A 13,207-nucleotide genomic window follows, 5' to 3' on the forward strand; every position below is an offset into this window, starting at 1 on the left:
TGGCACATAGCAATGAAACAAATTAATACAGATTCTCTCAGCTCTTGTCAGATAGCAAGAGGGGATAAAATTATAGAGGAAATAGTTGGTAAGTTTGAGCAATCTGAGTACACTGGTTAACCGTTAAAATAAAAATATATTACTCATAACGCTGAGGCATTGCTGGTAGTGGAATAATTGTTGTGATAGCAATCACTGTTGCCTCAAGAACGTCCAAACATCCCCTGCATTAAGTCTTTTGTCACCCAATCTCATCTAGCCATCAGATTCCTTTCGTGTTCCTCATCATGAAAACAGTTAAGCACTGAAAACATGAAGATTAGAATCACATTCTTGAAGAGGAGTACTTTGTACATATTCTGAATGGAAGTATTAGTTGCTGCATATGGTTTCTTGAGATACCAAATCAGAGCTGCATCTCCACCCAGCAACAGTGAGATGATTTGCACCAGAGAACAGTCACTTATAGAATCTGATTCTTGATATTTCTACTAGCTTTCTCCATCCTCCCCACCCCATTAAAATAAAAAGTTCTAGTGAATTCCCATCATCTAAAGGTTTACTATAGTGAATTTATCAGTCTCAAGTTTGTTTGTTAATTACTGGTTTTATTTACTTTTTTAATTGAGAAACTAAATATTTTTCCTTCGTTTTTCTAGCTTACAGTTACCGAAAAGCAAAGATAAAAGCATTCCAAATAATCTATAGATGACAGCCCTGAATTTCTCTTTTGTTTATTTCTCTCATGGTTTATTCAAATGCAGAGGATCTTTTTTTAAAAAAAATCATACCCATCGTCCAGGCAATAATCACACCATAATTTTGAATATGTTAAACATTTTCCTTAAAGCATAGAGCCCAACGGTCATGAATTGCAACATTCCTTCCTCAGGGACATTATTTTGATACCTATGAGTTGAGAAATACCTGATCACAATCAAATTGAAGTGGTCTGAGCAGAGACATGGCACTATTCACTGACTACATCACACAAGTAGATGCAATCATAATTTGGTTCCAAGGTCCGTGAGTAAGGGAAGAAAGAAGGCATCACTAGGATCTTGAACAAGGGTGCACAAGCAGAGCTACACTTTTGGAAGGATGTGGCAGAAATTAACATGTTTGCAGAAATTACATTAAACCTTCCACCCTGCAGTGTGTCTCTTAGAGCAGCAGACCCCACTGACATAGATAAGGGTTTAAGGACTGAAGTTGAATTTTGACATTGCCACAAAAGAAGATGCCATGATTTCATTTGCTCTCTCTCACAGCCCACTAATTGTAGATGGGTGGCATTCAGATTCTCACTAATTTTATGCATTCATTGAAAAATGAACTAACAAGGAAGAACAGTGACAGGGGATATGTTGAGAGAGTATAATGGTTAAACGAACACAGAAAAATTCTTTTAAATTGTGAAAGCCAGAGCATACCACATCTGTAGGCCAAATTGCACCTCAACCCAGTTTTCACCATGTCCACAACTGATGAATATTCCTGCATACTGCCTAAGCTTTATTAAGTTTGCCTGGTCCTTAATTATGTTGTGGGATAGCTATTTTTGAATATTCAAAATTCAACTGAAGTTTCTTTTCCTTTCTTCACCATCTGAATGTATATGATAGCAAGCAAAAGGAACACTTTGTACATCTGGATTTCTTGATGATACCTCACAGAACTACACAAGAGGAAAAGTATGTTCCCAGGACAAGGTGTCTATATCAGTTAAACATATATAAAGCCCATTAAAGTATGCTGTTACAAATGAGAAATTCCTTCTCATTAGAATGCACTTAATACTTTATTATACATACAAGATAAGCCATCTTTTCCTGATTAGGGAATCTTTAATTCTAGGTCAACCCAGATTTCAGATATCTCACTGTAAATATATGAAGTCATTTATAGGTCAATAATATGAATTTCAATCAAAGCTTTTAAAATTATCACCAAATTCTAGAGAAGTCAGTGTAATTTTGGATGTCCTGGGGACAGAATAGAAGGACAGGGGCTGTTGAAAGTCCCAGACATACTATCTTAGTTTTTCAGCCCTGGAATATCTGAATTACCTTACTCTGTAACCATACACCACAAAGCTGACAACAGAAATGCTGGAATATTGACTGGAAATGTTATGAACTCACCTTTTCCTCTTTCCACCCCCACTTCCCCAACAAACTTAGACTAGAAAAAAGCAACAAATATCCACATTAAAAATCCATATTATCCTTAAATATAAGCTCATTAGAATAAAAATAATGTATTTGAATGCAGAATTCTGCTTTGTCTTTATGTGAACTCTACATAAGCTTTAAAATTGAGCATGTGCCTCGATAGGTGTGGCCAGTGAACAAACCATAATCATAATGCTTATTTGTACCTTACTGATCCCTCAGAAAGCTGGGAGGTTTAATTGTGTCATTTAGATTTTCTGCACATTACTTGTCAGGGACAGATCAGTATTTGTTCCCTTACTTTTCATTTAAAAAAGCATGTATTTACAATCATACATAGGACTTTCACTTCATAGTAAACACTATGTTTGAAGTGGTACTGTGAGAATGAGACCACTTCCATGCTAGTTAGTTCACTGACTTACCACTTCAGTAACTTTGATGTATGGCCTACATGCAGAATTTAACCAGTGTGGCCAGTTGACCACATGGCAAATAAAAACAACACACTGAAAATAAACATATATCACAGGTACTGATGGTTCTGGCAAAAATGTGATTCTAGCAGTTCAGTTCTGCATGCTTGATCTTCTGCAATTAATCTCTTTTATTATTATTTTTTACTGTTTAGAAGTTATGAGTCATTCTCTAGAACAAAAAAAAAAACCCAAAACCCATCCAACAATAAGATAAGTATAAGCCAACTTGCTAAACCCCCTTGCCAAAACATTTTTCACTTAGCTACAGATACTTTCTGGTTTCTGAAACAAGTCTTCAGCTCTGATTACACATAGCTATTGATTTTCTTAGTTACAAAAACAAGACTGCACTTTTAATCCTCAGTTGCACAACTGTATTACCAGGCTCAGCTCCAGTTAACCAGTTATGAATAAAGTTACAGTTCTTGAACAAGATTATTTGTCTGTTTTTCAGAGACTTTTTAAATTCCTGTCAGAATTCTGGAAAATTGTAGCTGTAAATAAATAAACAAAGAAAAGTCTCATCTTCACAGACCAGAACTTGACAGGCAAGCATGCTTCCCAATTTTGAGGATAACCTAAAACATACTTTGTCAAACTTCTCTATATGAAGGTGATCAGAGTATCAGTGTAATTTGTTCAAAAGCAAATAAGACATAAATAGTTTTAGATGAACATACTTTTAAATAACCTTTTGAACAGCTGATATGAAACAAGTTATATTCTCAGAGACTGATTTTAGCTGCAGCATCACAGAGTAATCTAAGAAAAACACAGCAAAGTAACTTCCAACCTGAACAAGGCTCTCACTATTGGATCAAACTTCCATAATTTACTTCAAGACCTGGAAGGGCAGCTTTACAGGAAAGAATTTCTAAACACAAACACAAAGGTGAGAAAAACAAAAGCGATTTTTAAGGAGCAACATCTGCCTCTGAATGACTGCAGTTTTTCAAGTACTGAAAATCAGGGCTGAGAGCAGCAAAATTTTTCCTTACTTTTTTTTTTTTTTTTGTTAATTTTTTCATGGGAATTTTGGGTTAAAACACTAAAATGGTGAAGCGAAAGCGCTCCAGAGATACACTACAGAAGGGAGGGGCAAATAAAGAGGGGTTAAAACCCACTAGTCAAATCAGTAAATGTATCATTCAAATACAACGCGCAACAATTACAGAGAAACTTTAAAGCAACTTACCTCGAGGGAGAGAGATCAAAGAGCTGTTTTCAGTCGGAGCTTGCTCTGGCCCTCCAGGCCCCGGAGGAAGAGGTTCTCTCACTTGGGACATCTGCCAGCTCTCTCGCCAAGTAACAGAGAGCCTGCACCCCTCTCCAACAAAACTAACACGCGACCCTGAAGGAACAAGCAAATGAAAGGACTCGTTAATGTATTTTACGCAGGAAACTCTCGGCTCGGGGCGAGGGACCGAAGAGGGACAGTAGGGAAGCGGCGGGAACTTTCCGGCGCGGCGGCGGCGGGCGCGCCCCCCGCCCCCTGCAGCGAGCACCCGCGGGGCCGGGGGCGGGAGCGGCAGCGGCCTGAGGGTGCCCGGGGGGGCCCGGCGGCCGCGGCGGAGCCGGCCGGCAGCGCGGCGCGCCTACCTCCGCATTTCCTCCGCTCCGCTCCGCTCCGCCCGGCCCTGCGCCGCGCCCCGGCCGCGGGAGCTCCGCGCCGCTCCCGCCCCGCCGCCGCCCGGCCCGGCCCGGCAGCCGCCTCCTCCGCGCCGCGCCGCCCGCCCCGCGGCCGCGGGCCTTCCCCTGTGAGTGGCGCGCACAGCCTGGCGCTCACACCCGCTGTCCCACCGCCGCCGCAGTCACTCCTTCTCCATCATTTCCGGACAATGAAGCAGCCCGCTCCGGCTGCCGGCGGCTGCGGCTCGGGGCGGCGGTTGTGCAGCTCCCGCGGCCCGCCAGCGACGGGCCCGGGGGCTGGGCTGGGCTGAGCGGGGCCGGCCGGCCGCGGGGCGCCGCGCTGGCCCCGGCCGGGCCTCCAGCCATGGAAATTCCCCCAGGAGACCGTAACCCGTCAGACAGAAGTAGGCAAGAAGGGAAAAAAAGCCCCAGGAGAATGTGAAAGGGAGGCTTTCGAGGCCGGGCAGGGTGCGCAGCTCAGCGCTGGCAGCGGCGCTGGTTCCCGGGCTGGCCGCCGTGCCGCGGATCGCCCGCCACCGGCTGCGCCTCGGAGCGCGGAGCGGCACGTGGGGCACCGCGGGCCCCGCAGGCTCCGGCGGGCCCTGCTGCGCGGACCGCCCTTCTGCCCCTGCCCCCGACTGGCATCGTGCACCTATATCTATTGAAGGGGCTTCACAGCGGGCACACAGAAATACTCAAAGAACACGAGGAATAGAACAAGCAGTTTTCAAAAGTAGAACCCTTAAGTGCAAACTATGCTGCCAAGTAGTGTTACCGGGACTTTCTCCATGTAGGAAATAACACCTTTCCCATGCCACAGTGTGATGTGATCATCAGTGTTATGCTCTGTTCTTGCCCACAGCCTAGGGTACTGCGATTATTGCTCACACATGTGCTGGTGTCCATACATGCTTTGCCTTGCTTATGGGAACACAGTATGTCACCTTTGTCAATCAAGTGTGTCCAGGTTTAAAATGTATTTTCCTTAAAATTTACAAGCAGATTATTTTATTATGGTTTAGTAAATATGCTGGGTTTACTGGTATGTCTCATGACAGTGAGATATCTAAATATATTTTTTGAGAAACAAAAGTGGGAATATAAAATATACAAGTTATAGACTGTCACCATCCTAACATGAGAGACTATATCTGATAGATATTTATTTTCATATCACACATGCTAAGCAATATGCTCAGTTTTTAAACGTTAACTTCTTAAAGTTTAGCCTTTCCCTGACATGCTTGCAAAGCAACCAGGATGAAGTGTAAATACCTGACTAGGAGCCAGTTCTATGTGAACTCCACACCCTTCAGAGCTAACTCTTATTTCAGAAGTCATCAGTAATTTTGCACCACTCTACAGCTTTATTTTTGTCATTGTTGGTGCAGAAGAGAGGTGTGATGAAAGGTGCACATGTTTTCCTCCGAAAAATACTATAATTTTTTAGTATTTCAGTAACCTAAGGTGTTTTTTGGTGCAGCATAGTTTTTCTTTAAACATTTATATAGAGAATGGGGGAGAAAAAAGATGTTTTATGTAGGAAAGAAGCTGTGTGAAAAAAATTCATTTGGGGCCAACAAAGCTATTATTTTACTGTGTAATAATAATGTTGGTCTCTATATCTACACTTTTCATCTATGCAAATATTGCATAACTTTCCACATTCCCCTCCTTGCTGTCCTGGTGGCAGAGGGATCAAAACATAAGGTAGAATGACTTACCTCAAACTCCCAAGTGAGTCAGTAGGAGAAGAAAGGTTATGACTCACTCTCAACATACAAGGTTGTGTTTTTCTCTCTGAAACTGGAAACAGAGGAGAGCTGTGGGACGAGCAATAATTTAGCCAACCACACCCTGCTTTCAAAATATTTCATTGGATAATAAATGCCTATGGAGAGCTGATACCACCCAGGGTTGGTATTTCGGTGGGTTTTTTTAACCTTATCTGTGAAACCCACATGGTAAACTCCCATGACGTTCAGTTTATCTTCTTTAAAAAGGTGATGGGACCAGGTCACCCTGACAAGGTTCAGTTGTAGAGTTTAAAGCTCTAACTAAGTGAATTTACAGGATCTTCAGCAGACAGTACAACAGATGCAGTCGGAGGCAGTCCTAAACAAAATCTGATTAAGAAAAGGAAAGATAATTCAATACACAAAAAGCACAATACACTGAAATTGTACATTAAAAATATTATGCAATAGGCAGCACATTGCATACCAAAGGCTGTGATTTTAAGAAGATGGGTCCAGATGTGGTTCCTGTTAATGAGATACCACAGATAGGCAAAGCTCATTGGTACTTCCTGTACGGCGTACTTATAACAAATGCACCGCAAATCTCAAATATTTGTTGATTACTTTCCTGTAAAATTCATATCATTCTAAAATATTATTGACAATTCTCAGGAAGTGGGCAGTTCGGATCCTAACACCATCAGCCTTTCAAGTAGGCTACAAATCTGAGGTATGCTGTATCTTACTATAGCAACCAAGTTACTAGCTGTTGCACAAATGCATTCTGATATAGTCTTCCATTACTAAACAATAAAATTCAGGTCTTGTAGGCAATTGATGGCAAATCTTGGGATTGATGAAAAGAGAAATTCAAAAGCCTTGTAAAATGAAAATAAATAGTTTGTAGGCAAGCTAACATTTCATGAAAGGAATAAAAAAACACCAAAAAAACCACCCTGACCAAAACAAACGAACAAACAAAAAAACACCAGAAACCCCCCCAAAAAAACCCCCACAAAACCACACCTGGCAAAAAAAGAACCCCACACTACCATCACCATGGAAAATGCCCTCCAAGTATCTTTCCCTATTATAAAGATTCTTTAAAACACACTTCTGTTAAAAGTGCACTAAATGTACAATATAATCCCATGTTTTCAGGACAAAATTGTTTATCAGCTGTTCCTAGACTGAGCTCCAACACAAGCCATACAAAAGATATTACCTGCAGTCAAAATAGACTCGTCCCTGAACAGAAAAAAGTGTTTCAGAAAAATGCAAGTTGTTTATTTAAAGTAAGCCCACAACATTCCAAAATTAACAGCTGCAGAGGTTGTTTGCTCACATTATTAAAAATTCAAGCTATATTTTGAGCTTGAATTTTCCAAGGCAAACTTTTAGTGTTTGTGGGTGTTTGGATTTTAAATAGTTTGTGCTGGAGGAAGTAGCAGGTGGCAGAGATGCCCATCTCAGAAATGCTGTAGGAAAATTGTGCATAACTCTTCAAATAAAAAATGTGGTCAATAACTATTACTTAGGGATCAATGAAAGTCTAGGTACTCAAATTTTCCCTCCATCCTAACACTATCCTTTCCTTCCCCAAGGCTGTTCTTTAACTGATGCTCATTTCTTTCTGTCAGGAGGAACTGAAGACATTTTGCTTCCCTTTTAACACCGTTAAATAGTTCTGAATAATGGGCAATAATATTATTGAATCTTTTTGTGATTGATTGCTTGTACCTCAATACTTGTGAGTTCAAGTTATTCTTCTGCTATGCCTGAGAACATGATTTTCAACATTGTAATATGTAATTTTAACATGTGTGTATTATTCTAAACTTCACCAGTTTTTTCAGTATTAGGATCATGGCAGGATCTCTGTCCTAAATATTGTATAGTGCAGCAGTGCTGAAATGGAAAGACAGTTATACTTACAAGGGCTAAATAAAAAAACTTGGAATTAAAACCAAATTATATTGTAAAACAACATAATTACAATTGAAGCTTATAATTTTTTAAAAATAGTTTTTAAAATATAGATTAAAATCAGAAATACCCACAATATATGCATAAAATGACAATAAAAGAGAATTTGAAGATCACTATTGTGCTTGGTTTGGAGTACTTTTGGTTCCTGGAGTTCGTGACCTAGCTTTTGTATTACCCTTCTGCAAAGCATCCTTTAAAAAGCCATGTAAATTGTCAGGTGCCAGGGCAAAGCTGGTTGCAGCTGTGTTGTAGATGAGGATTTGTACTTCATAAAGCATGAAGTGCTGTGGGATTGATGGTGCCTTAGACACCAGCTGGTCCTAGCAGGGCAACTGCCCCCTTTTAGGCCAAGGAAATCCACTCCAAAGAGGACTAACAGAAACAAATAAACAGTCAAATGTCTAAAATGAAACTAGAGATATGCGGATTTAACTCCTTCTGTAACCAGAACTGAAATAAAGATATGCATTATCTTTCAGAGGAGCATCTTGTTCCAGTAATGCTGTACCTGGGAGCAAGATGTTTTCCTGTGATAAAGAATCCTTATCCAAGTTTGATGTTTTTCTGCCATGGGATGGACTCTGTATAGTGGGGAGAAAGGGAATATGAGGCTTAATGATTTCTGCCAGCTCAAGGTATTTTTCTCCATTTTGTTTTTCTATTTAGACTAAGTATAAGAAATATAGTAGTATAAGAAATAGTTTCTGTAAAATATTGTCTAACACAGGTGGTAAAGATTTCATTAAAATTGATAAATTATTAAGTCAAGCAAAGAAGATTCACCAAGATTAATTTTTTTCTGACGTAACTCTGATGAAGTTCAAGGAGTTGCATGAAGATGAATTCAGCTCAAGCTTTGTCCTGCTTAGGGCAAAGCACATCACATGGCCTGGCTGAGGGTAGTTTCAGCTGTTCCTTAGCAAGCTCAAGCAAGTAGCTCACTCAGGCAGGTAATAGATCTCATGAAAAATAACAGATCATACATTGAGGCATGGAAAATGATGGTTCATCACAACAAAATGTCAACTAGTAATTCATTACATTCCTACAAATAAGTCAAGAAGTGTTCAGTATACAATTACAGCTGTGCTGGATTGCAACAGTTAATTAATTTGCATATATTCCTTCAGTTATTCAGCTTTTCTCTTTGCAGTTAATATTGTACCTTCATTAATAAAAAAACTTATTTAGGACATCAGAAGAAATAAAATTGAGCAAAAACTAATTTTTCAAGCTCTGTACTAATTTTTAAGGCATTGAAGATTATTTGGAACTTGTAGTGACATTAAAGATCATCTCAACAAAGGCAAGTGATGGACAGCAGCATCTTTTGAGTTAACTGGGCAGGAATTTTAAGAGAATATTGATTTAAAAGTGTAGCTAGCTTACTTTTTGTAAGAATATTGTAATATGAGTTATATAGAGACTTAGTGAATTTATAATCACTTAATGAATTTGCCTGCAATATTTAGTCCTCATAATCCTAGAGTCTGTATTTATAGCATATAACAACAAAAAAAATTGAACCAAATATTTCTGATGCTTTTCCGGTTAACAAGGCTCCTTATGCTTTTGCACCCTGAGAAATATCTGGATCTGGCATTATTCTACATTAGTATTTCATGCACATTCCTTACAATTGTGAGTATTCATGAAATTTACATTACCTTTTCTCAGCAGTATCAAACTAATCACCAATATCAAATTATGTTTTTAAAAATACCTTATCTAGAATTCTACAAAACCAAAAATATTTCTATGTGAAAGGAGTATCTAATCAATCTGTTCCCAAAGATTTTTAAATCTGAAAATACGAAACCAAGAATGTTTTACAAATAGAATAAATAATGCAGTGGAACAGAAGACTATATGTTATATTGCTGTGTGAGGTCATGGTAAGACATCCTGAGATCTATAAAAAATTAGTTAATTCTGTACATCTTTAATATGAGCTGATAATACAGAGTACAGATGCTCCTTTTGAGCTGCAAGAGACTACACTATGAGTGAGTATTAAAAATACTGTGCATTCTATTTTATATTTTCATAATATAGAATGCTCTTACTTCCATATTGCGTATTATTCCTCATGCATATTCAGAGCATATATTGTAACAGTTCCTTTGGAATCACTAACATGTAAGCTGTGAATGTGTATTAACAGCCAAATGCATTTGCATATTATGAGCCCATAATACTGAATGCACAGCCAAATTGTTGATAAAAAGTCATTGCTATACATAGAAACAGAATTTGTTTTCTCATGCTTCTCACTCACAACTGTGCTATCTTGCAGTTATTTCTCACCCGTATGTTGACAACTGAAAAAAAGAAAAAAAATGCCAGTTCAACAACAATTGGGAATTACAGTTTTCTTGAAGTAAAATATTTTGGAAGAGTTTTTGTTCTGTATCATGATCAGTATTTCTTTTAATTGCCTGAATATATATGCTCCTGGTGTTTAATTTTGGTATCCATATAGATGACTGGAGCAAACTCTTAGCACCAAGTGCACATTCAGATAGTATATGTAAAATGCAGATAATAGGAATAAAAAAATATAAATATTATTCTCAGTCAGTTCCACTAGTATTTTAACTGTCATGATTTTGTTTATTTGCCTAAAATAATGGGGGGGGGGGGGGTGAGTTCTCCACATTGAACAGAACGAAATTTACAGAATAATATTACAAAATAACACAGTTACAAAACTCATTTGTATCAAAAAGTTATTGTCTGTCTACATTGACAGGTGACCATTCTGGTAACCCATGCAAGTGTGGAAAAAGACACCATTTTACTTTTTGAAAACAGGGAATGGAGGAAAATAGTCCTCTGCCTCAGTTTCTTAATTAGAAAAATAAAAGTTATACAAATATTAGGTCCAGGTCGGGTCTAATTCTGTGACTGTGCTGCTAGGATGGGGATTTTCCCCAGGAAGGAAAAGAAAAGCTTAGGACCGATTGTCTTTAGACCAGTTTCCTTCCTCATTCTATAGAGCTGCTGAAATAACTGGAAGGACACAAAAGGAAATTGCCTATACCATTTCAAAGACTATATAGTTGTCATACTGACCATTAGTTTTAGAATAATTTCAGTTGTATTATTTTAATAAGCAATACTGAAAGCTGCTTTATATTTCTAATATCACAACAGAGATACTAACTCCAAAAAGTATTCTGTTATACTTTCTACCAATTAATGGCAATTCTAAACCACCTACTGTGCAAGAACCAAATATTTACACAAGGTGTCATAATACCTCAGCTAAAATACTGATAAAAACAGAAAATGCAAATGAGGTTTAAAGTGACTCCCATATAGCTGGTAGTTTTGGATCCATCTAGGAGATGCAGTCCTGCCTGGTGAATGGTGGCACAATGATACTGTTCACGAATATGTGTAATATCTGCCACATATCATTGAGAGAGAAAGAATGTATGTTTGTATGTGGACATAAAATCACTGGAATTTTTGTGGTTTGCCTTTAAAAGAAGTTATTACATTTTAGTTTACTGTAGGAGCCTATTACAGTGTAAAATTCCTTTATTTCTCTTTTACTTTTTCTGTGGTTTGTTTAAAACATTTTAAAGTATTAATGAAAAAGCTGTATAAGTCTTAAAGTTAGAGTGTAATTTTATTTCATATTGTTTTATATTTATAAGACGTATAAACAGGCTCCTGTAAACTCATAAAATCAGTTATTTTGAGGTCAGAGCTGTGGGTTTGTTTTCCTTTTATTGTTGCAAATAAAATAAGATTGTTTGTACTTGGTTATTTTATACTTCTAACATACTAGCTGCTCTCAGAGAATGTTCCAAGATATAAATGCCAGGAGACTAAATTACCTTGATAACCAATGATAACCTAAGCAAGTGAAATATTTTTCTGAAGTTTTCCAAAGTGGTCTTTATATTTTCTCAATAAATTATTTGCATTTTTGACTTAATAAATTTTTTTATAGTCAAAGTAAAATTCTGATAACCATGAACAACAGACAAGGAAGATTTAAGCAATTGTGGCAAGGCTGCTTTCACTTTCATATCTCTGGTGCTCCAATCCTGGATCTCTGACCACTTCCCTAATTTTTTGGCCAATTTTGTTATGTCAGTATTTTTTTTTAATTTTTTTTAAGTCAGATTTGATTGTGTAACAGTAGTAATCAATCCTGACCTGATCCAATCCTCTCCAGTGGCTAGTTAAACTTTAAAGCACTACTACTCTGGTCTTCAAAAATATTTGATACCTGTTTTTTAGAATAAAAGGTGCATTTTTAGTCAATTTGCACCATAAATATAATTTAGGAGTAAACCTAGTGACTAGCAAAAATGCTGGTGCCATTTTCTCCCATGACTTTGTCACTTGCCGTGTTGGGAGCAGAGACTTCCACTCACTCCACTTTTCCAAAATACGCACTTGGAAATTTAAGTGAAGGAGCACTTAAGGCATATATTCAATATGTATTTCTTTCTGCCTGCCATTGTATATGGGATCAAGTATCTTAAGAATTAAAAAAAAAAAATTAAATTATTTGCTACAATGGGAAAATATGGAAGTTAATCTTCAGAAACATAGAATTTATCAGCCGTTTAATTTTCTTGTTATATATATATAAAACTGTAGTTGGAAAATACAAAACATGAAGCTAAGCAGAAACACTAAAAATGCTAGTTTTCCACCATTTAATACCAACAAATAACTCTTCTATGGCATCCAAAGCTTCTCATGCCTTATCACATACTAAATTCTCCTCTTGTATGAAATTTCTGATTGAATGAGAACTAATAAATAGCACCAAGGTGCCACGACACAGGAAAGCTTCTTAAAATAAAGCAGAAGATATTTTGTCTTTTTCTCAATGTAAGTGGTTGATCTTGGGAACAGTAGAGTGACTTAGGCCTCACACTGATCAAAAAAAAATCAGACTCTCGACCCATGGATACAGCAATTTGAAAACTGCTGCAATAGTTTCCTCTACAGTTTTCAGGGAAATACACAACCTGGGAATTTGGTAAAACAAAGTGAAGAAAATACACGACAGATTTCTGTACATACTCTGTAATGTTTGTGTAAGTGTCTGTCTAGACCCGTGTAGTTAACTACACTCACAGTGTGCATGCACTAAGGATATGCTACACTAGACCACAAGATTATACATTTATCCTCATTTGTGAAGGTGGATGCCTAGAACTCATGA

The 13,207-nt window shown here is 38.0% G+C and overlaps 1 protein-coding gene across 2 annotated transcripts in view; it reads right to left on the reverse strand.

The window, feature by feature from the left end:
* The window catches only part of MDFIC (MyoD family inhibitor domain containing), a 50,437-nt gene extending 45,910 nt beyond the window's left edge, over nt 1-4,527 (reverse strand). The window contains exons 1-2 of one of the 2 annotated variants that reach the window (XM_054274072.1): nt 4,440-4,527; nt 3,849-4,004 (exon numbers count right to left, since the gene is read on the reverse strand). In XM_054274072.1, coding sequence (XP_054130047.1) covers nt 3,849-3,939 — 91 coding nt within the window. In that variant the 5' untranslated portion in view covers nt 3,940-4,004; nt 4,440-4,527. Of the gene's footprint in view, nt 1-3,848; nt 4,005-4,252; nt 4,300-4,439 lie in introns of those variants that run through there. The other variant, XM_054274077.1, reaches the window with a different exon arrangement.
* Between the last annotated feature and the right edge of the window lie 8,680 nt (nt 4,528-13,207).

The sequence above is a fragment of the Melozone crissalis genome, unplaced genomic scaffold, assembly GCF_028551555.1.
Source record: "Melozone crissalis strain CALT ecotype California unplaced genomic scaffold, PUWL_Pcris_2 ptg000004l_1, whole genome shotgun sequence".
Lineage (NCBI taxonomy): Eukaryota > Metazoa > Chordata > Aves > Passeriformes > Passerellidae > Melozone > Melozone crissalis.